This window comes from Bos indicus x Bos taurus, chromosome 17 (assembly GCF_003369695.1).
Source record: "Bos indicus x Bos taurus breed Angus x Brahman F1 hybrid chromosome 17, Bos_hybrid_MaternalHap_v2.0, whole genome shotgun sequence".
Taxonomy (NCBI): domain Eukaryota; kingdom Metazoa; phylum Chordata; class Mammalia; order Artiodactyla; family Bovidae; genus Bos; species Bos indicus x Bos taurus.
Genome location: NC_040092.1, coordinates 56,817,688 through 56,842,835, shown reverse-complemented (window position 1 = coordinate 56,842,835; position 25,148 = coordinate 56,817,688). Strand labels below are relative to the sequence as shown.

At 39.4% G+C, this 25,148-nt stretch overlaps 1 protein-coding gene across 2 annotated transcripts in view; it reads left to right on the top strand.

The window, feature by feature from the left end:
* The window catches only part of INPP4B (inositol polyphosphate-4-phosphatase type II B), an 850,869-nt gene extending 827,650 nt beyond the window's left edge, over window positions 1-23,219 (top strand). The window contains exon 26 of one of the 2 annotated variants that reach the window (XM_027567415.1): window positions 17,301-23,219. In XM_027567415.1, coding sequence (XP_027423216.1) covers window positions 17,301-17,433 — 133 coding nt within the window. In that variant the 3' untranslated portion in view covers window positions 17,434-23,219. Of the gene's footprint in view, window positions 1-15,866; window positions 17,266-17,300 lie in introns of those variants that run through there. The other variant, XM_027567414.1, reaches the window with a different exon arrangement.
* Window positions 23,220-25,148: the final 1,929 nt, after the last annotated feature.

Below are 25,148 nucleotides of genomic sequence, written 5' to 3'. Positions count from 1 at the left end.
CAGAGACATTACTTTGCCAACAAAGGTCTGTCTGGTCAAGGCTATGGTTTTTCCAGTGGTCACATATGGATGTGAGAGTTGGACTGTGAAGAAGGCTGAGCGCTGAAGACTTGATGCTTTTGAACTGTGGTGTTGGAGAAGACTCTTCAGAGTCCCTTGGACTGCAAGGAGATCCAACCAGTCCATTCTGAAGGAGATCAGCCCTGGGATTTCTTTGGAAGGAATGATGCTAAAGCTGAAACTCCAGTACTTTGGCCACCTCATGCGAAGAGTTGACTCACTGGAAAAGACACTGATGCTGGGAGGGATTGGGGGCAGGAGGAGAAGGGGATGACAGAGGATGAGATGGCTGGATGGCATCACTGACTCGATGGACGTGAGTCTGAGTGAACTCCGGGAGTTGGTGATGGACAGGGAGGCCTGGCGTGCTGCGATTCATGGGGTCGCAAAGAGTCAGACACGACTGAGTGACTGAACTGAACTGAACTGAACTGAAACCACTGATAATATATTGTGAAAAGTTCTGATTGTGTCACAAAGAGGAAAGAGATGAAGCTTCTAATTAGGTTACGGTTACCTTTGGTTCCACATCCAGATGAGCCAGGGAGTGTTTTGGTTAGTGGATTTCTTGAGTGGCTCAGTCAGTAAAGAATCTGCCTCCAATGCAGGAGACCCGGGTTTGATCTCTGGGTCAGGAACATCCCCTGAAGAAGGGAATGGCAACACAATCTGTATTCTTGCCTGGAGAATTCCATGGACAGAGGAGACTGGCAGGCTACAGTCCATGGGGTCACAAAAAGTCAGACACGACTGAACAACTAACACACACTTAGTAAGGACTTTTTGATAAGCAATGAAAGCTCCCTATTTTGTAGCTAGTCCTCAATCCATAAATATCTACTTTTTTTTTTTTCTGAAAACAAAAAGATGACCAACTTTCATATTTTCTTGACTCTTCCCCATTTTCTCTTTCCACTGTGCTTCCAGGCATACTTATCTCACAGATCCCAAAACACTTGGTTGATTCTGTTGCCTCTTGGAGGCTTTGTGCTGTCATTCTTCTTCCTTCCTTTCACCATCAAGGCTCTGAATACAGTAGTTAAAATAATGTGCTGCCTCCCATTCTTTGCTGTTCATTTATCAGTCGTTTATATACTAATTTCTGTTTCTAAAATTCTACTGAAAGTCAAAGGCTACAAGTCACAAAGTTATGGAGTCCAGTAACCATGTATTTACTTTGCAACCTCGTCGCTCCAATTGACGCAGAGGTTAATTCTCTTTCTTTGAATCTGTGACTGTTTTCTCATGCCTTCTGCCTCCTTCCTCACTGGCCTTACAAATGCAAGCATTCCCAGAGCTTTACCCTCAGCCCTCATCTCTGCTTATCTTATACTCTCTACATGGGTGACTTCCTCTAATTAACTCACTTCTTGAAGGTAACTTCCAAATGTTTGGTATAGATCCTGTCTAGACCTACCTTTGTTAAGAATATCTAAAGTCTTATATCAAGCACAACATATTTAAACAGCATTATTGATAGTTGCCAAGGTATGGAAGCAACCTAAATGTCCATCAACAGACCAATGGATAAGGAAGATGTGGTGCATGGTGTGTGTGTGTGTGTGTGTGTGGGTTTGTACAATGGAATACTACTCAGTCAAGTAAGAAAAATGAAATTCTGCCATTTGCAATAACGTAGATGGACTTGGAGGGTGTTATGCTTTATGAAATGTCAGACAGAAAAAGACAAACACCACATGGTATTGTTTAAATCTAGAATCTAAAAAATATGACCAACTAATGCATAAAACAAAAAAGAAACAGATTCACCAGGGTAAAGAACAATTTCCTGGTTACCAGTCAGGACAGGGAAGGAGGGAGGGGTAATATATTGATAGAGGAATAAAGTGTTGTTATGAGATTATATGGAATCATGTGTGTGAAGCTTTTGAGAATTATAAAGCACTATAGAACTTAAAGAATCTTTCATCCAGTGGTGGTTTTGTTGCTAAGTCATGTCTGACTCTTGCGACCGCATAGACTGTAGCCTTCCAGGCTCCTTTGTCCATGGGATCCTCCAGGCAAGAATACTGGAGTGAGTTGCCATTTCCTTCTCCAGAGGATCTTCCCAACCCAGGAACTGAACCTGGATCTCCTGCATTGCAGGCAGACTCTTTACTTACTGAGCTACGAAGGAAGCCATGAAATCATAAAAAATAAAAATAAAATTTAAAAGAATCTGCAGGCAATGTGAACCCAGGAGACCTGGGTTCGATCCCTAGGTTGGGAAGATTCACTGGAGAAAGGCATGGCAAGCCCTCTGATATTCTTGCCTGGAGAATCCCATGGACAGAGGAGCCTGGCAGGCTATAGTCCATAGGGTTGCAAAGAGTTGGACACAACTGAGCGACTAGCACAGCAGCATATTTGAATAGAATGCATTTCCTCCTAAAACCTGAACATATTTTTATAACTTTCTCTCCCTAATCTTCCCCTACCCCCTACCTAAATTCTTTTATTTTTTTTGACTGAGCTGGATCTTCATTGCCTTTGTGTGGGCTCTCTCTAGTTGCAGCATGGATGTGTTCATGCTGAGTTGCTTCAGTCATGTCCACCCTAGTTGCAGTAAGTTAGGGCTATTCTTCATTGCAGTGTGCGGGCTTCTCACTTGTGCAGCACAGACGTTAGGGCATAGGGCCTTCAGTAGTTGAGGCACACAGGCTCAGTAGTTGTTGTGCTGGGACACAGTTGCTCCACAGCATGTGGAATCTTCCCAAACCAGGGATGGAACCCTGTTCCCTGCACTGGCAGGCAGATTCCTATCTACTGTACCACCAGGGAGGTCCCGCCTACCTAAACTCTTTGTCTACTTTTCAAATCACTTCTGTTTTAGAATCTGTAACTTCTTTACCCTTCCCCCACACTCCAAGTTCAAACTCTGTCATCTCTGGCTTTGAATATTAGAACAGCCCCCTAACTGGTCTCCAGGGCTTCCCTGGTGGCTCAGAGGGTAAAGATTCTGCCTGAAATGCAGGAGACACAGATTCAGTATCTGGGTTGGGAAGATTCCCTGGAGAAGGGAATGACTACCCACTCAAATATTCTTGCGTAGGAAATCCCATGGATAGAGGAGCCTGGTGGGCTGCAGTCCATGGGGTCACAAAGAACTGGACATTACTGAGCAATTAACACTTTCAACTGGTCTCCTTGTGTGTGTGTGTTTTAGTCACTGAGTTGTGTACAACTCTTTGCAACCTCATGGACTATATAGCCCAGCAATCCAGTTGAATTTCAAAAAACATTTGAAAATTCTATCCATGGAATTCCCCAACAATACTGGAGTGGGTTGACATTCCTTTCTCCAGGGGATCTTCTCAACCCAGGGATCAAACCCAGGTCTCCTGCATTGGAGGCAGATTCTTTACTGTCTGGGCCACCAGGCAAGCCCTGATTGGTCTCCATGTCTCTGGTTTATTCCATCCCTTCTGCAGGCCTGGCTTGAACCATCTTGGCTGCTGCAGCTGTGCTACTACTTGTGCTGTGCGTAGCTCATCACACCATCCCACTGCTCATTGGTCCTCAGTGTTTGTCCACCCATCATTTCGAAAGTAAACTCTAAGTTTTTATCTTCAATACAAACATTTGCAACGTAGCCCCATTTTAAAACAATGTAGTTGAACTTCTTGCCACAAAAAAGGTGTTTATTTTAGAAAAAGTCTACAATAGATAACCGACAAGAAAGAAAATACTCATTTTAATTTTTCTGTCTTCATTTATTTCCTTGCTGCCCCATTATTACAACCAAAGTGAACTGTGGGTCATTCCTAAGTACACCTGACACTTTGCTTTCTCCATGACTTTCTGTGCTATTTACATCCCCCCAAACTGCACCTAATTTTTCACCACTGAAATTCTGTTCAGCCTTCACTGTCCATCACAAAAGTTAATTTCTCTAAGATGCCTTCCTTCCCTGATCTTTAAATCTCCATAGCCTGGATTAGTGATAATACGTGTAAAGCGTTTGAGTCATAGCTTGGAGTTCTTCGTCCTCGGTGGACTTGATATTTTATCTTCGGTCATTGTCGTAGTTGTGTCCCTGTTGTTCTTAACCACACATTTGTCTCTAAAAACCCACTCCATGGTTATTGAATGTATTTATTCTCTTTCACGAGGATTTTCGTAAGACTTCAGTTTCAGAAGTTGATAATATAAATTGTAGCTTTGTGCTCTTTGCTTGGGATGGTGGGAATAGGAGAGATCTGGGAAAGAGAAATGGCGAAAAGTTGAAAGCAGGAGAAAGAAACCCTCTCCTAGAGAAGAAAAGGATGATTCCAGGGGCAAGAACTCTAAGGTGATCCTTCTGGAGCATCTAATTCCAAGGTGGAGTAGAAATGAATGTTTAATAATACCAGCACTGTGGTGGTGATGTCTGATACCAGCACTGAGGTGGTGATGTCTGATACCAGCACTGAGGTGGTGATGTCTGATACCAGCACTGTGGTGGTGATGTCTCATGTTGAACTGGTCCATACTCGGCTTCATCCGTTCCAGATGCGGCAAAGAAAACCCAAAGTCCATCACTTTGAAAGCCTGGCAAGATTTATCTCACTGGCTAGAATCTCATAGAAATGGCAAGAGTGGGAAGGGATTGAAAAAACCTGAAAAGCCCGAGATTGTAACAAAAGAAGATATAACTGAACTTCTTCCTTGAGATTCAGGAGCCTTGGTCTCAGTGCTGAGCAGTTGAAAATATTTGCATATCCTTGCATATGGATAAGCACCCCTGGTATTTTGACAAGCCTGGCTCCCTATGGGAGCCTGGTATGCAGATGGATTTTCATTCCATAAAAGCTCTTGGGGACATGGTTTTAGGATGTGACCAGAGGAGTGTGTCGGTTGCTTTGCCATTTACTAAAACTTAATAGAGGAGCAAGAGTGGAGAAGACAGGAAACCAGCTTCCTTCAGTATAAGCCCACAATGATGGAGGGTCATAGGCAGGTCGCAGCAGAGGAGATGGTGCCAAGTGGTCCCACTGGTTGATGGATGGAGGGATGCAGGGTAAATAGTGCAGAAGAATCAGGGAGAGTTGAGGCGCTCAACATGAATGTCTGAGAGTGGCTGAGTGTCATTTCCTGTGATAGGAAGGAAAGGAGGAACTGGTGTGTAGTGGTGGCAGAGAACACGGACTCCAGTTAAGACGTGACCTTGGAACTAGATGGGAGGTAAAACTTTTCCTCTGCCCTCCTAGGGTCTCTGGCTGGGCCTGAGCATGAAACTGCTATAAGACGCATTAACAGGAGAAAAGCAAACACACTACATTTACATGGAAATTCTCAAAAGAAAATGAAGATCCAAAGAAATGTCAAAACTGAAATGCGTTTATACCAGGTTGAACGAAGAAAAGCAACTGTGGAAAAATAACTGAAATATATGGGGCATGTGGGGGAGGAGCTAGAAGGAGATAAGAGTACTCTCATCTAGCCCTGCTGTATAGAATTCTCTCGGAGTTGACTCCCCGTCTCTGGTGATAAGAATGTTTCTTTCCTCCTCATAGTGGCAGGGCATCTGTCATGTGGTGGTTTTATCTCTTGCTTTCAGGAAGAAAAGGGGAGGTCAGAGTACTCTTCCTGCACCTGCTGTTTTTCAAGTGCCTTTAGCTCGAAATAATCCTTATGCCAGTGTGGCATATTTGGGGGTGGCGTATTCTTCCATGCTTCATTACTTTAAAATGTCTGTAAGGTAAGCAGCCAAGTGAAGATGCACTATATGTGTCTGTAATTTAGAGAAGAAGTGTACAGTAAGGAGAGGGAAATTTGAGGCTCATCATCATATCATCATAGTTATGTCAGGGGACTGGCTGAAATCACCTGGAAGTAGTATCTGTAGTACAGGAACCAGAAGGGTGCTGTCCTGAATCCTGGGGCATCTCACCATTAGAGAGAATGAGAGGAGAGAGAGAGCCCGAGCTAAGTGGCTATACATCTGGCCAAGGTGCTCCTTGTCTGAAAACTGAGATTTAGCAAAAGGAGGGATTTGTTGTTGTTGTTTAGTTGTTCAGTCATATCCGACTCTTCGCGACCCCATGGACTGTAGCCCCCTGGCTCCTCTGTCCATGGAATTTCCCAGGCAAGAATACTGGAGTGGGTTGCCATTTCTTTCTCTAAGCGATCTTCCTGACCCAGGGACAAAACCCACATCTCTTGAGACTCCTGCATTGGCAGATAGATTCTTTACCACTGAGCTACCTGGGAATCCCAAAAGGAGGGATAGGGAGAGAATTTTTTATTTTCCTATTTACTTATTTTTATTGCTGAGAATATGGCAGGTGCCTTTATGTAATCTCTCAGTAGTGCTACTGGGTAATCTTAACATTCCCCCTTTAAAGGGGAAGATTGAAACTTAACCAAATGGGTGCTGGGAGGCTGAGCTGATGTTCTTTTCTGTTGTTATTATTGTTCAGTTGCTAAGTCACATGTCTGACCTTTAGTGACCCCATGGACTGAAGCATGCCAAGCTTGCCTGCCCTTCACTATCTCCTGGAATTTGCTCAAACTCATGGCCATTGAATTGATGATGACATTCAGCCATCTCATCCTCTGTCATCCCCTTCTCCTCCTACCTCAGTCTTTCCCAGCATCAGGGTCCTTTCCAGTGAGTCAGCTCTTTGCATCAGGTGGCCAAAGTATGAGAGCTTCTGCTTCAGCATCAGCCCTTCCAGTGAATATTCAAGATTGATTTCCTTTAGGATTGACTGGTTGGATTTCCTGGCTATCCAAGGGACATTCAAGAGTCTTCTGCAGCATCACAGTATGAAAGCATAAATTCTTTGGTGCTCAGTCTTCTTTATGGCCAAATTTTCATATCCATGCATGGCTACTGGAAAAAACCATACCTTTGATATACAGACCTTTGCCGGCAAAGTAATGTTTCTGCTTTTTAATATGCTTAGTCTTCGTTGCAGCACATAGGACCTTCCACCTTCCTTGAGGCATACAAACTCTTAGTTGCAGCATATGGGATCTATTCCCCTGACCAGGAATTGAACCCAGGCCCCATGCATCGGGAGCACAAAGTCTCAGCCACTGGACCACCAGGGAAGCCCTTCTTTCCTGTTTGGTGTGTCCAAATGTGTATCTCTTGTTAGATACCCACTACTTTCCCAGGGTACCTTCAGAATACATAGGCATACATGGGCTTTTATTTTTATTTGAAAGCAAGAACAGCCCATGGAGTCAGGCTGCCTGCTCTGCTGGGTTCCCTGCCCCATCAGGAAAGTTGGGTGTCCATAGATTTACCTCATTATACTTTTCCTGGTGCCTATCAAGAAAGGAATCAGAAGTCTTATATTTTTTCTTGTTAACTTTCTCTTTACTGGGATGTAAAAATTCTTTCCAGTCCAAGAAAGTGACAAACTAAAGTGGTGAGACAAGGGTTGTTTATATTTTTAAGTACTTTTGCCACAAATTCACTCACAGAGTGTTTTATTGGCTAATCTGATTTCTTCTCTCTGACTGATACTTTGAAGCCATTAAAACTAAGTCAACTTGTAGGAGCTCTTATACAAAGTAAAGCTAATAACATCACATGGGAAATAGAAAATGAGTTATAGGCATATATCTGCATCTATATACTTCTTTGTAGAATTTCCCTATAACCTGCTTACTAACCAAGGTATATATAAGGTAATAGGGCTTGGTTTTCTTTTTAAATAATTTCTTTAAATAAACTTCATTCCACATTTCAGCTCCTGTCCAGCCAGGCTGGTGGAAAATCGGTTCCTATTGTTTTGAGCTCTCCACTTGTCACAGTCTTATTTTGTACATCAACTGCTGGTATGCCCACTTCCTATTCATTATGGTACCTTTAAGCTGCTTCAAATTCCTTGCATCCAAGCCAAGCTCAAAACAAGGGAGCCTTTGGCAAAGCAGACCAGTGATGGAGGGCCAGCCCCTTTGATGCATGTGCTGGCTGCCCCCTTCTCCCTGCCCTCCATGGTCCTGCCTCCCCACACAGGGTGTCATCCTCTGGGAGCACCAACATTTGTCCCTTTGTCTTCTCCCCACTGTGCTTGCTCTCTCTCTCTCTCTCTCTCTCTCTCTCTCTCTCACTCTCCCCACCTTCCCTCCCTCCCTCCCTCCCCTTCCTTCTCCTTCTCCCTCTCTTTTCTCTTTTAACCCTCAAAGATCCTTTTGCCTCCGCAATGGACACCTCACACATTCTCTGTTGTAAGATTAAAGAACACCAAATCTATTTAGTCCAGGCCGCTCTTGCTTTCAGCACTGCTAAAATCCCTGGAGATGTGCTTTATGCTAGTAAGAGAGCAAAACAATTTAATACCTCAAAAATGATTTTACCACTGTCTTACATACAGTCAAATGTAGCAGTCACATCACATATTAACCTTCTTTTTTATCCAAACAAAATTAACCTTAAACACTTCCTCAGAAGCTTTTTTTCTTCAGCCCTTTAATCATTTACGGTATTTCTTCTGGACCCCATCCAAATATTCCCCTTGCTAAAATTCGAAGATCAAATCTGGTATCAATTCTCTGAAAATGGTCTGATGGAAGCAATTATACTTTGAACTCATTCATTCTGTCTCTTTTCCTTTTTAAACTTTTTTATAAGACATTTTTAGCTATCTTGAATTGTTTTTCTGAGCATCTGCAAAATTCAAAGCAGTGTTAAACACTATCTGAACGTGTCACCACTTGAAGCCTTGCTTCTTTTTAAATAAGTATTTATGTGTATTACTGATTCGGCTGTGCAGGGTCTTTGTTGCAGCATGCAAACTCATAATTGTGGCATGCGGGCTCTAGTTGCCTGACCAGGGATTGAACCAGAGTCCTTTGCATTGGGAGTGCAGAGTTTCAGCCACTGGACCACCAGGGAAGTCCCAAGAGCCTTCCTCATTCGGACAAGAAGATATTCTTATTGTCTAGGTACTTTGTGAAACTAAAAGAGTGAAATTGGAAGAAGAATGCAAGAAGAGATGTGGGGGAGAAACTAAACATTAAATATGTCAGATTTTTTTTTAATTCTGAAAGCAGGTAAGAATGAGCAAGAGACTTTAGAAATGAAATACGATGTTATCATTCTTTGCATTCTTTGATTTTTGCCCCATCAGATCAGATCAGATCAGATCAGTTGCTCAGTCATGTCCGACTCTTTGCGACCCCATGAATCGCAGCACGCCAGGCCTCCCTGTCCCTCACCAACTCCCAGAGTTCACTCAGACTCACATCCATCGAGTCAGTGATGCCATCCAGCCATCTCATCCTCTGTCATCCCCTACTCCTCCTGCCCCCAATCCCTCCCAGCATCAGAGTCTTTTCCAATGAGTCAACTCTTCTCATGAGGTGGCCAAAGTACTGGAGTTTCAGCTTTAGCATCATTCCTTCCAAAGAAATCCCAGGGCTGATCTCCTTCAGAATGGACTGGTTGGATCTCCTTGCAGTCCAAAGGATTCTCAAGAGTCTTCTCCAACACCACAGTTCAAAAGCATCAATTCTTCGGTGCTCAGCCTTCTTCACAGTCCAACTCTCACATCCATACATGACCACAGGAAAAACCATAGCCTTGACTAGACAGACCTTTGTTGGCAAAGTGATGTCTCTGCTTTTGAATATGCTATCTAGGTTGGTCATAACTTTCCTTCCAAGGAGTAAGTGTCTTTTAATTTCATGGCTGCAGTCACCATCTGTAGTGATTTTGGAGCCCAGAAAAATAAAGTCTGACACTGTTTCCACTGTTTCCCCATCTATTTCCCATGAAGTGGTGGGACCGGATGCCATGATGTTTGTTTTCTGAATGTCGAGCTTTAAGCCAACTTTTTCACTCTCCACTTTCACTTTCATCAAGAGGCTTTTGAGTTCCTCTTCACTTTCTGCCATAAGGGTGGTGTCATCTGCATATCTGAGGTTATTGATATTTCTCCCAGCAATCTTGATTCCAGCTTGTGTTTGTCCCATACCCCAACTATTTCTTATTGAACTGTCAACTATTTTATTAGTAGAAAAATAAGCATCTCTAGAGTGTGCCTCTATGTCTTAATAGAATCAAAGAATCATAGGAAGGTAGAGATGAAAGTAATTTTAGAGGTTGCTTAATCTAATCTAGCAACTAGCAAGAAATCGCACCTGCCAGTTTCTGAGAGGTAGAAGGAAATCTGTGCTGAAAGGAACCCAATCATAAGGTGAAAGCAATATGGTTTTTCTATTAGTAAGATGAAGATATAAATTCCCTATCTGCTGCTTAAGCAAGTTTTATAATCCTTTTTAACCTGTGGGAGATAATAATACCAACCCATTGGACTGTTTGTAAGAAATGAATAAGATACAGTAAGTCCCCTACATATGAGCCTTTAAGTTGCAAACTTGCGAAAAAGCGAACACCCATCTGGTTCCAGCAAGCAATCAGAACCTGTGCCATCAGTGTCAGGCATAAGTGAGATTGCAACTTGCCCTCTGTCTCCAATTGCTAACAGTCCTTCAGCTCTACCATCTCCCACCTCCTCTCCCTCCTGTAGTCAGTAATTTCTTGCCTGTTCACTCAATGCCAGCTCCTGCATGCCAGCTGTGGTACTGGACTACTGGACTTTTAAAGGTGCTATGCTGCTTCTGCTGCTAAGTCACTTCAGTCGTGTCCAACTCTGTACGACCCCATAGACGGCAGCCCACCAGGCTCCCCCATCCCTGGGATTCTCCAGGCAAGAACACTGGAGTGGGTTGCCATCTCCTTTTCCAATGCATGAAAGTGAAAAGTGAAAGTGAAGTTGCTCAGTCGTGTCCAACTCTAAGCGACCCCATGGACTGCGGCCTACCAGGCTCCTCCGTCCATGGGCTTTTCCAGGCAAGAGTACTGGCGTGGGGTGCCATTGCCTTCTCCATAAAGGTGCTGTACCATAAGATTAAAATTGTTTTCTTTATTTTTTGTGTCTGTTTGCTTTTTATGTATACTTGTATGAAATATATTATAAACCTATTACAGTACAGTAGTAATACTATATAGTCGATTGTGTTAGTTGGGTACCTAGGCTAACCTGGTTGGATGTACCAACATACTGAACTTGCGAACATGCTCTCAGAATGGAGCTCATTGGTTATGTTGGAGACTTACTGTAATATCTATACAGTAGCTGTCACGTGATTGGCTATGATACATGGAGATCTCTTTCCTTACTTCAGACACTTCCATTGCTTTGCAGTTTGCCCAGACTTTAAACGATTGAATCTTTGACTATCTGAAATCAACAACCACTTAACCATAAATGTCCCTCTTCTCTAAGCCAATGAAATCCTTTCCGATTGCCCCTAGTCTTTTCTGTTTTGCCAGGTTTCCAGGCCCACTATCATTTCCCTGGTGACCTTGCTCTGGCATCGTCTAGTTCACAATAGCCCTCCCCTTGGCATGTCACATCCAGAAATGCATGCAGTGTCCTATACCAAGGACTCTTGCTTCCTCTGACTGTGATTTCACTTAACACTGCTCTCTCTTTTATAGCAAACTTGTCTATGATTATTGAAAACATTCTATGATCTGGACACTCCAAACAGTGAGATAGTCTTATGTCTTCTGAGAAATTTCCTAATTTAGGGCTTTTTCCTGTGGATGACATGTATTTTGTATTAGATTCTGAAATCCAGTTAAAATGAAGAAAGCATTTTAAATGTTTCTGAGGATTCAGTGGCTACAAAAGCTAATCCTGCTTCTGAGTGCATGCTAAGTCACATCAGTTGTGTCTGACTCTTTGCAGCCTCATAGACCATAACCCACCAGGTTCCTCTGTCCATGGGATTCTTCAGGCAAGAATACTGGAGTGGGTTGCCATGCCCTCCTGCAGGGAATCTTCCCAACCCATGTCTCTTACTTCTCCTGCATTTGCAGGCAGGTTCTTTAACACTAGTGCCCTGTGAGAAGCCCAGTCTTGCTTCTAATCCAGTGGAAATTATCGCAACCTTGATATTCTTTTATTAAAACACCCCCCCCCCATATTTAAACAATAGCACAGTATTTTTTAAAAAAAGAAGTCCTGGAAATATACTTTCCATATTCTAATTATAAGCTAAATTTTTGGAAAGTTTTGGTAATTTGACATCTAAGTGTATTTTGAGTCATTATATTTAAAACTGGATCTAAATCTAAACTGCAAGCAAAAAATCCTTCTCCCCTTATTTTACCAGACTATCATATAAGCAGTGTGAACTAGGCAAACTACATTCTCAGGATCCTTTTTCTTACAACTTACTGTTGTCGAAGCCTAGGCAAAGGCTTTAAATTTATTTTCTCATCTATGTATAATTCAACTTGAAGACTTCTTAAAGTCACTTAGCGTCTGAGAATCTCCTGTTCTATGATGTAGATACCACTCTCAAATCTCTTATTGATAAAGACCTACATTATATTCATCTCTACACAGGTCTGCCAGTTTAAAATCTGACACAATCCAACATTTTAGAGGCTGAAACATGGTGCTCTATTTAGATCAATTTATCAGATGAATGTGGACTCAAATAAAGCCCAGTGAGATATTGGCTCTAAAATCTTGGCTCATCATTTCAAGATGCTATGCCTATAACTCCAAACTTGAATGTAATTAAACATGAAATGGTCTCATTTTAGCATGGGAGGAAATCAGCTCTCTGGTCAGAAGGAAAGATTTTTCAATTCAGTTTTAATTGCTAATTTTCCTTTGGGGGAGCTTGAAGAGCTACAGTGGTTAAAGGAATAAAATATCAAATAGCAACATTATTCATGAATAATTACCCAGCAGGGGGAGATAAGAAGACTCTACCTTGTATTTTCAGAGGTCTGAATGATTTGAGAGGATACCTGTAGTGGGGGACTTATCAGCCTTGTGATCTAGGATACAGCAGTAATCAGTGATAGAAAAGAGGGGGAATAACCAAATATCATCAAGTCACGCACATTGGGTTTTATTTAAGGAAATGTCTCCTCATGTAGGCAGTGATGTGTTTAAGAATGAGATGCATTTTTACTTGTTTCTATTTTAAGTGATTGCTTTGACAGGTCTTTGAAGAAAAAAAAAAATCATTTTCTATCCTGCAGATTCAGTAACTGCCCTTAAATGTCTCATCATGTCACATTTTCAGTGGAGACGCCATCGTGATTTGCTTCCATGGTGATCTACCCGTCACTGATGGCTAAAGCTAATGACACTGGGTTGTCAGGATGCCATACCAGGCAGCCACTAATTAATTATTTGTCATAATCTCCCAGGGAGGAAATTACTAATATTATTACTTAGCACATCCTTTGCATTTACACTTGCAGAGTGCTGAAAAATTCATTTGTGGCCCTGAAGAAATAAACATTTGTGCTGTTCTTAGCAGGAAGCAGGAAAGCAGCCCCAAGAGCATCTGTACCCACTGGGTGACATAGTCAGGGCCTCAAGCTCTACATGCTGTGGCAGCCTTATAGGCTATGTTGCTTTCAGCTGAAGAATAGAAAGACTATGTCAAAGGCATTTTTAATATATTATTCTAATCTCCTGAGACTAAAATTAGTAAGCAACAAATTAATTCAATTATAAAACTACCCCTCAAAAGAACCCAGTCTTTTAAGGTGGTACTTTGACTTGGAAGGCATATTTAACAAGAAGACTTGGAAGATAATAAATGTGCCCTGGCAATTGTAGGGAAAAAAAGCCATCTGGTATGAATGAGTCCCTTGTATTTGAAGTAAAGACTGTTACAAGATTGTTTCAACTTCCTTGTTGACCAGTTGTCTGTGCCTCAGCTGGAGACTGAGGTTAATATTTAACCTTAATTTGTAATCAGAATGTAATATCTATATTATGATAGATAATAGTAGATAATAGGTAAATGATACATGAGACCCTGTACTTTTCTCTTAACAAGAATCATTGGAAAGGAACCAAGGTTTTAGCAAAGTTAATTTGCCACAGATAACCTTCATCTTAATAGTGGACAGGAGTAAGTGTTAGTAAAGATGATATTAGAGAAATAATATTGGACAAGAAAGCTTTTGTTAGTCACATTCAAAGGTATTCATATCTTATTTTTTAAATTTATTTAAATTTAATTGAAAAATAATTGCTTAACAATATTGGTTGATTTCTGTCATGCATCAACATGAATTAGCCATAAGTGTGCAATATGTCCCCTCCCTCTTGAACCTCCCTCCCACCTCCCACAAATGTATATTGAATAATAGTTGCTTTACAATGTCATGTTAGCTTCTGTTGTCCAGCAAAGTGAATCAGCTGTACATATATATATATATATATATCTCCTCTCTTTTTTGGATTTCCTTCCCATTTAGTTCACCACAGAGCACTGAGTGGACTTCCCTGGAATATACAGTATTTTCTCATTTGTTATCTATTTATACATAGTATCAAGAGTGCATATATGTCAATCCCAATCTCCCGTCCCCACATGTGGATACCAAGGGATAAAGGTGGGGGAGTATCCATACTTTAAAATCTACTACATATTTCCTACCTAGTAAGCAGTACAAAGTTGAACAAGTAACCAAGTGCCACTGACAATAGGAATTAAATAGTACTCCATTTCACACAATAAACTACTCGTTTTCCAGATAAGAGTAGTTCACTTTGTCACTGCCTACAAAACCCGTAGGTCTTCACCCAACAAGGGAACACTAGAACCCAGCCCAGCATGACTGATTTAAATGGAGGCAGATCACTGTTGAAAATCATCAAGACTGCTGTTTGTCCACATGTGGCCACTGGTTCTAGTGGACACCAGGTCAAAAATCTCAGTGTAGGGGGTTTTCAGGCTGCCACTGGTTGAAAGGGGTCATGGATGGCAAGGGGCTTGTTTAGAAGGTACCTTTGCATACAGAGCACTGTTCATAGACTGAGCAACCCCTGTTTTTCTGCTTTAAAACCTGGAGGAGCTGATAGAGATCAAAAATGCCTTGACAACTGAGTGACTGAAAGTCTGAATACTCTGAATACTGATGAACTATACCATAGAAAAGAATTTGTGTTTTCAGCTCACATCAGTATGGCATGTTTCAAATACGGCATAATTGGAACTGCATTTCAGCCCAATTACAAATGCTCATTTTTCACTTACACAGAAAACACACAACCTGGAAATTTAGAATCTTTTCTTTTTTGACATGTCACTCTGCAAATATGAATCTCCTTTAAGCTCAGGAGTCTATAGGAAATATATTTGGCCTCATTTTAGGAAGATAAGCGGGAGACAACATAATTTATGAGCTGAACCAATGGAAGGGTGCTGAGTCAGGTTTTGTTAAACTAATCTTATGGCTGGCAAGGATGACATGTCAGGTGTTTAATTCATTTAAAATACCAAGCCATTTCCATAAATCATTTTTATAACTTTAAATACATTATATAGGTACAGAAACAATAGGTGGTGTGTTTGAATGTGCCAAACACATCTGTTTCCTTCACTACATACTGTGTTTCTCATTTCATTTTCCAAAGATGTATTGATTTATCAGATTATTTTTTATGGCCTGATCCATACTTTAGTTTAATCCATGTCATGTTCTCTATCGGTGCTGTTATGCTTCTTGAATTTTTCCTTGGGGCAAAATATATATTTGCCCCACGTGAATATATCGTAGCATCTCTCTCTTCCTTTCTGCACAAAAAGCAAAAAGAATCTTCATTTTTTAATATATTTGTCACTGTAGTCCAGGTAGAAAAAGTACACAGGATGCATTTGGGTCTATTTAGCGTTAGAACTTCATCTGAAACGTCTGTATGATATAAGATAATGTGTTGTATTTCAGGATATCTAAGGTTGAGTTTCTTTACTGTGTGAATGCTATACTATTTTCTTTTCTCCCCTAACTCCTTGCCCCCCTCCCTGTTTAACAGCAGACAAACCCAGGGAGCACTGAATGAATCTGACGATCCTGAAACAGGCTGTCTAACTGATAACAAGCCAACTTCTCGACACTTCTATCCTGTCGCCTTGCTGCTTGTCAGCTCACACCTGCTAGTTGTGTGGCTTATTTTAAGTCTTGCATTACTTTTAGCCAAATACCAATAAGTTTTATGTTGCGTTCCTTTCTTTTCTACAACTGACAATGGACTTTAAATTATGGGGACAATGCTGTAATTTCTACATTTTCAGATTCACAGAATTTAAAAAAAAAAAGAACAAACAAATGTTTGAATTGTGTTTTATTTGTTTTTCCTAAAAGCTAAAAGAAAAGAAGTACTATGCATTAAGTGAATTATTTCGCTCTTTTTGTTCATGGAAAAGCATTTCCCAACTGTTAACTAGCTCAAGAAGAATTTTTAAATTCCTGTCTTTGGAATAAGACAAAGAACAGAATCCTGAAAGCTTGAAGTTCTGCACCTCCTATTCCTCTTCCCATTTCCATTTATTTAAAGAAATTAAGACTGAATTTGCACAACACCCCGGACCCCTGAGACAAGTCCTACAGATGTGGGAGGTTCCTTCCATCCAGACTCGATTTCCACTGTGCTGATCCCACTGTCGCCGTCAGCTGATAGAACCCTCTGTTGGATTTCTCTAACCTGTTAGTTCTGTGATTTCTTTGCTGCAGTTAACCTTTTTTCTGTCAAGTAACTTTCTGGAGAGAATGGCTATTTCTGTTTTGTAATTAAATGAATCCATTTGTAACTATGGTTTGGGTTGATTTGGCTTTCAGTGTACTTTTCTATTCTTTTTAACCAAGTCTTGTTTGTGTCTCGATGCCCCATTTTCAGCACCTGTGACTTTTGTACTATCTGTACACAAGCACTCCTCTTGATAAAGCTGAGACTTGGACCAGGCTGTTTGGAAAGCCATTTTCCTCCTCGTTGCACAGCTAAAATAATGCAGTCAAATAGAGATGAAACTTTCCTTTAAAAATCTATAGGGCCAGACTTAATTAAATGCCTTATTCCTAGAACCTACATCCTTAGGGCTACATGTAGATGTTCATGTGTTTTAAAGAGACTGAGAAATTCATTTGTGGAAAAGTTATAAAAAGGCAGATATATTTATGAAATGAAAATGAAGCTGTATTGTGGATCAAATTATATTTAAAGAGTTTATTAAACCTTAAATATATGTTAAGAGCAAAGGGACTCTACTCATCTTTTTTCCGAGGGCAATAATGGTATTGGGCCTGGCCTAGGATTTAATTTTGTAAGATGTATCATCATTTGTGAAAAAAAAAATGTAGAGTTGAATCTTTGTTATTTTTCTTGGACTGTTGCTGCAACTCTGCATTGAACAAATAAAGCATATTTATTTATTCTGTGTTTCATGAAGTTGTGCTTTTTCCCTTTCACCAGAGAAGGATGCCGCATAGAAAATGTACTGAAGAATATCAAATGCAGGAAGTATGCTTTCAACATGCTACAGCTGATGGCTTTCCCCAAGTACTACAGACCTCCAGAGGGGACTTATGGAAAAGCTGACACCTAAGTTTACCAACATGTAAATAAACAGGAACACAAATACGCTTCCGTTGGAAAATCTCCACCGTTTTTCTGTTTTCATTGTCATGAATTTGTGGAGGGGGGTGATCAGGAATGTTCACCCAAATCTAAGGATTTCTTGAGTTAGTTATCAGCATATGACTCTGAAAGAAATCCATTAAACAAATCTTAAATCATATTGTGTTTCTAGTTCCAAGCTTCTATGTATTGATTCTTGCTGGTTGAGATCAGTTCAAAAAGTGTACATTTCATTCACGGGATTTTTAATGAAAGACATTCTGAGAAAACCTAAGTTGCCTCAGGGGCTCTGGAGGTGATTCAGAGAGTGGCATTCTCCACTCCAAAGCGATGATAGGAGAGTGTCAAGGAGAGAGGCTTTGAGATATTTCCCATCTTTTCTCATATACAAGCTGAGAGCCCATTTGTGGGCTTTAAAAATATTTTTCTAGTGAATGGAAATTAGGGAGTGTTAACTTGTGAACCTGACTACAGAAGCAGTTCCTATGTGTTTGTAAAGACTTTGTCATCCTGAGAAGGTGTGACTGGTCCTCCTAAAAATGTTGATGGACAGTGTTAATAAAGCAATAAAAATACTTTTTGAAAACATGGTATCTTTTCAAAACTCTGACTTGGATTGATTTGCCCCATCAGCCTAAACTTCATGTAGTCAAGTTCATGAAAGACTGTAAAATATCTTTGAGGTGTTTTCTAGCATTTATCTTAATATGTATCAATCAATCAATGTAACTATGCATTGCCGGGCATAGATTAGTATATGTGAATGAACCTTTTAAAACTTATGCTACCATAATTAATGATAAACCAAAACAATTATTTCTCCTAAACTGAATTTCAAATTTGCCCTTACTTGGTAAAATAACACCATAAGTTTCCTAAAACTACAAATCAGACATTGCCTTAGAGATCCTCATGTATAACGTTATAAATATTATAAATGGCTAAAGTACAAGGAAGATATGCCCCCACTTACTCAGCTGGATGATTTTAGAACCCTGGTTACAATCCCTTCTTACCTTGTAGCTTATCTGATCTGTAAATTGCCACCCTAAATATATACATGAAAATTTGGGAAGGATACTAGTTAAATAGGCCTTGGCATGTATTGCTGTAATTGAAACTTAAAGTACAAAGTTCTAAACAAATGACATTTATTTTCTCCCTAATTTAAGAATTTATATGCTTTCCTTTCTCATCAGAGGAGCATGCGATCCAGAGCATCAGTCTCCCTTGGAAATGCCAAAGACCTGTTACTTAGACACCTCTTAGCAATGACCACATTCAACAAATCATCTGTAGCTTTCCTAGCTGATATGATAGCTTCTCAATATAGATACCTATTGAAATGAAGATTCCAAACAGATCTCTAGGCTCATGTTGGGCTTTTCAAATTGCTGCAATTTTAAATAACCCTCTGAGGCTTTTAATGCTAGAATTCTCAATCTGTTATTTTAGTTAAGGACTTGTGGGCATTATACTTGAGGCAGTTGTCAAAATATTTACAGCCTTTTTCATGAAAAGATGCTGTGTGCTGTGGATATATTCATGGACAGGTTATATTGTTCTCCTTTATACCTCATTCTCAATTTCAATGAGTAAATATAATCTTTGAATTGTTCAGTTTCATTTAAAAATGGTAGGATTTGTGGTTATTTTCATTATCCCATTGGTTTAAGGTAAAGCAGTTGGTATGACAGTGATTCCCTTGAGTAACTGTGAAGCCACATTCAGTATATCAGATGGCAGTCTTGAGTTCCAAGTTACCTTAAGTGATTTATCATCTTCTAAATATTCTTATGAACAATAGTGTGTTTTTTTTGTATTTTTTAAAATGAAACCTCTTGATTCAAATATGGAAAGAATATTTATTAACCAGAAAACCAACAGTAGGGTTTTCTATTTGTGGAAGACATTTCAAAGTTTTTTTTTTTTTTTCTTTTTTATGAAGTACTATTATAGAAGTTCTCAAAGAGTAGAACTTACTGTAATACAAATGGAGGTAATGTATTTTCTCATTTATTATTAACAGTTTTCTGCATTCCCCTATTGGAAACCTATATTTGTTCATATTCTAAAAGTAGATTTCATCAAGCAAATGTTTTTTTGTAGCGACAATAATGTCACCCCTTTCCTGAGAGATATTTCAAGTATCCTTGGAAAACTACTTCATTATTTCTTAAATTACTAAACCTTTCTAAATCAAAGAGAAAATGTTATACTAAAAGTTTTAAAAGCTCTTTTGCACAAACACGGGCTCAGTCATGCTCTTCTGCTTCCATTTTCATCTAAAAGATGCACCAGTCATTCTGTTTTAAGAGATCACGTTGAGCCAGACACTGAACCAAGAAAACATTTCCAAACAAGATAAATTTTTTTGCTCAAAAACACGTTTGCCCTCTGATGTCATCAAAAGTAGATAACACTTCAGGATTAGCTATTTACAGAGTCCTACAGAAAACGTACTTAAAAGCAAGGGAAAGTGCAATCCTATGTATGTTTGACCCAGTGACCAAAGATCCAGAGCCTGAAAAATGTTCTGCAGAACCGCTGAACGTAAAAGTTAGAAATATTTTATTGAAGCAGACGTGTATTTTAGATGTACCCTTGCATTTATTGCTTGTGCGGTTGTTTCTTTCTTGTCATTATTACCTTGGGTTTTATCAACACCCTGCCCAAACAATCCTTTGATGTAAATAGTTTGGTCAATCCAGTACTCCCATGAGTCAGAGCAGCTATCTGATCCTGCTGACAGCTTGTACTGAAATGACCAGCTGCCCAGTGAGAGCAGGACGCCAGGTAATTAAGCTCCAGTCTTTACAAGACTATGACCTCTTGTTCTGAGGATGTGAGGTCTTAAAAGTAAGCAACTGGGTGGGAGATACTTCCCTTTTTTCTCTCAACTAAGTATGGTATTTTGCCTAGAATAAGACAGTGGGAGAGAAGATTCATGCTTTTCTTCCCAAGCAAACCCAAGCCCCTCTTATGGAAAGTCTGCTAGGTGCTGAGAGGAGAATAATAATGGTGTGCTAGAAATTGGCTGGTCCTGACTCACAATACTTGACCATTAAATTCTGTAAGCCACTTTTCAAAACACAACCATCATTAAATATTAAATTACAGAACACAATTGAATAAATCTTACTAAAAATGATCATCAAAGCTTAATGAAGCCTAAATATTTTACTGTATTATACTATTTATACCTGCTGCTGAGGTTATTTATGCCAATTGTATCTGTCCAGTGGAAACATGATATTTATAATGTACTAACTGGGCCTCACTTCCTGACTCTGCATGCAGTAACATCACATAGGTAGCTTGAAATTGACCATGGTGGGTGTTACACCCCAGAAACTGCCAAATGCTACCAACCCATACTTTGAATTCCTGGAAAACCACTTGTTAAGCATTGACCAGCACAAAACTGGATGCCACCATCACTTTTTCTCCAGAAAATAATCAATAATTGGAAGCAGTATTAAATTATTAAAATGATACCAAGTGCAGTCACCTTCAGATGGCTACAGTTTTGTCTTGATTTATGCCCTCTTTAAAGACTCCTGTTAGACTATAAGTAATATTTGCTGTTTATGTTTATTCATATTTAAAACAGTCCTAACAATTCATTTAAAAATGTATTTCTTGGGGACTCCCCTGGTGGCCCAGTTGCTCCACTCCACTGGACTCAATGCTTCCAATTCGCAGAGCACAGATTGGATCCCTGGTCAAGGAACTAATGCCCCGCTATGTGGCCAAAAAGTGAAATTTTTAAAAATAAATAGATAAAAATTATCTCTCTATGATGTTCTGCAAGGGAAATCTCAGCAAGGCAGCTTTTGTGTAAGCAATAACAACTTCAGGCAAAATTCAGGGAAATGTTAGCCTAATTAGAAAATCACTAAAAATGCACTTCAATATCAGTTTTTAAGTTTATAGTTTTAGCATTTGCTAAAAGCTGGAAAAGCAGTAACATACTATCAGGCCCAGATTCTAATAAATATAGTTCAACTGGAAACCAAACTGTTAGATTAAATAAATTAAACTCTGGCAGCATGCAAAATCACACAAATGTTTAGGTGTTTGATTTCCAAACAGGATTGTCTATCAGTGGTTTAGTTCAACATACAGGCCACCTTTTATAATCTTTTGAGAAATAAATCAACTTTCATCACAGGTTTAAGAAACTGGTCTGAGAAAAACTGTGATCAGCAGTTGCAGAGTAAAGCAAATATATTGAACACAAGGCATCTCTAATAGCTAGAGGCTTTACAGATTATGTGCTACTGAAGAGAATAATTTGCTGAGAGTTGTATAGTAGATTGACAATTTTAGGTAAATTCACAGAATCCACATTCATTTAGCCCAGCTGCAATCTGCAAGAGTTTTGCTTTTTTCCCCTCCATATTTATGTTTCGTTACTTTATAAAGAAACTACCAATGTATTAGATCTTTTGTTTCTTTGGAAGAAATTTAAGTTACAACTTTCCAAACAGATGTTATCTCTAGCAAAAACTTCAAGAATAGAAAAATGCAGTTAATGTTTTAGATAAAATATGGCAGGCCAATTAGGTATAAAGTTAAGGTATGGAAATTTGGGTTTTTTCTTTCTGAGTTATAGTGCAGATTAAACACTCTTAGTTTTATTTCTAAGCATGTAAGAGGAAATCTAAAGCATTTCTGATGTCAAAGAAACAAATCATATCTGAGTATTAGTATCAAGGAGGTAGGAAAACATTGCAAGGTAGTATTAACTTAAAATACATACGTGCCATCGGCTCTCCTGAGCATGAACTTTTATAGATTGCATGAATAGTCAGAATTTTAAATTTAAAAAGGAAAACATGACTCACAGTTCAGTATAGTACCCAGAGAGACTGAACATTAAAGGAGAGAAGACCTACTACAAGTGTTGTTGCCTGATAAACCATATGTTGCTTACCTTTCATGCTGTGCTCAGTGGCTCGGTCATGCCCAACTCGCTGCAATCCCGTGGCTGTAGCCCACCAGGTTTCTCTGTCCATGGGATTTCTCAGGTAAGAATACTTGAGTGGGTTGCCATTTCCTCCTCCAGGGGATATTCCTGACCTAGGGATGTCTCATGCAACTCCAGCATTGCAGTGGATTCCTTACCACGAAGCCACTTATCTTTTAGTCTTTAAGATGTTGCACTTTCATACTCATGGTATGAAACATTCACAGTCTTCCTAAATTATCAGAATACTCTAAGGTCATACAAGGGCACAACTCAACAGTACATCTTTACTGATGACTTGGTGCAGTTTTATTGACTGGCAGGCAGTATTGACTCAAATATTAGCAAGATTGCTATGTTATCTACATATTAGTAGCTCTTATGATGCTTTTATATCACTATTCATGTCAGAGAGCTTTCAAATTTTAAAAGGCAGATGCCACATTTCTGTAACTGTATAGACACTCCCATTTCACTTCACATGTGCAATCCTTTGTACACATACCCTCTTGTGGATATTTTATTATTTTATTTAACCTAATATGTGATTTTCAGATTCTTGTGGTACTTAGCTGAAACATCTGCATTTGTTTTCTTTTAATGTTAAATATATATTCCAGGTCAACCAATAATGTGTAGTCCTAGGAAATGAGGCACAAATGGGTTAGATCACTTTATATTGTCATTTGAAGAAATATCATTTTGTTTTATTATTCTATGTAAACCATATTCATTGTACATTGTGTGTATATTTTTTTAATAAATGTGATTTTTATTTTTTATGTTTCTGTCTTTTTCATTTCAAATATCAAATTATACATTTTTTTTCATTTTTGTCAATGTAGAAATCTCTAAAACTTTATTGAAATAGCAGAAGCATAGCCTAAATAGTATTTCAAAGAAAATAGACTAATTTTCTGATGAAGTGTAATTGCAGTGCAAATTTTACATTGATCCTAGGTTAGTAACTATTAATAGCAGAATGCATCTTTCAGGGTTGCTGTTCTATGGGACTAAAATCAACTATAATTTTAAAAAATGAAAGAACCAGATGCTTCATCTTTGGGCAAATCACTGATCTTTGCAATCCTGATTATATTAGTCTTTTGAGCACATAAGATAACTTTTCCTTATTGGCTCTTTGGATCTTATCAATTATAATTCATTATAGCAGTTGATAGTAGAAGGTAAATCCCAAAGAATTTTAATTCCATGTTATAGCAAAAAAAAAAAAAAGTTAAACAACTTTACGTGTTGACTACACGTAAAGAAAGAAAGGAGTTTTACCATCTGGAGAATTCAAGAGCATATCTGATCCTGTAGCAAGAAACTCTAATGTCATTATCATCAGTACATGTTCATACTAATGTGTCTTTCTACATCTGATCAGGAACAATACTAGACGTAGCTCCACGGTGAAACAATTCATAGCAAATTATAGCAAAATGCTACCTGCCATAAAACCGGTAGGGTAACATGAGTGAAGTAAGAATACTCTTCTGTCTCTAACACCCATGCAAAAGTTCCTTGAGTGTTGTAAATGACATACACACATGAAGTCAGAGTACAAGGGACTCAGAAAATATGTTCCAGAGCTATCGAGAGGGAAGTTGGGAGGGTAGATGGATATAGTTGGAGCGTGTTCAGCCAGCAACCATAAAATCCAAAGTAGCCACATGGTCATGCTTCTGTGGCTCCCTATAACAACAAAAACTGAGTTCTCTGTTCTCTCAACGGTCCTGATGAGTAAGGGTGACCCAAGAACAGATTATTAAATAAATTTTAACTGAGAAGTTAAAATGAGAGAGGAAAGCACACTGGGATAGAATACCAAGAATATGACACTGAGCTACCAAAGGCTCCTTTCTCTCCTAAGCCATAAGTTTATTGCTATAGCCCTTCATTTCAGAATTAAACAATAGCAGTGAGGCTGATGATCTGCTTCTTGCCTAGAGTAATAACTTCTCAGTTTTCAAACCGATCATAAGCCACCACATTCTTGGTGATAATGCACCTTTGAATTTAAGTGATCTGCTTCCTCTGCTTGGTTCCTACATTGAAGGATTGCCCAAAGGTCTGCACTCAGTATTGTTCTTTTCTCATTCAAAATGTGCTCCTTTGAGGTCTTCAATCTAAGGAGAAAATTCTAGGACAGGACTAAGGAATGTGGGCTTTTGAGTCCGAATGCCTGGATGCAAATCTGATTCCCCTACTTTGTTAAATGCAGACATACGTCAAGTTACTTAATGTTTCCCTGCCTTCAGATCCTTATCTGTAAAATGAGGGTTATAATGTTAACTGACCAGGGTTCTTGGCCTCCTTAATCAATATATTGATCAAAGGCCAGATAAATTCAGGCAAGGCTTTATTGGGGCCCTCACTGCAACAAGGGGGAGCTGGAGCAAACAACATGTTCTGCTTGCTTGTTCCTCAGAGGGGTTGAGCTTGTTTCTCATATCGTGTGAGGATAGGGGTGTGTCCAGGGGGCTGGCTGGAGGGGTGGCTTAGGTGTTTTGCCCACCCCTCTGGTGGTGTTGAGTGCAGTGGGCATGCGCGGTACCCTGCTTTTGCTCCAGACTCTTGAAAATGGTAGTAGGGTATTTTGGAATCTTTGTATCTTTGTTCAAAATTTGTCCTAACTATGCATGCACAGTTATTTTTAGTCCCATACAATTTCTTTGTAGTTTGTTGTTTGTGGAGAGTTGTGTCCA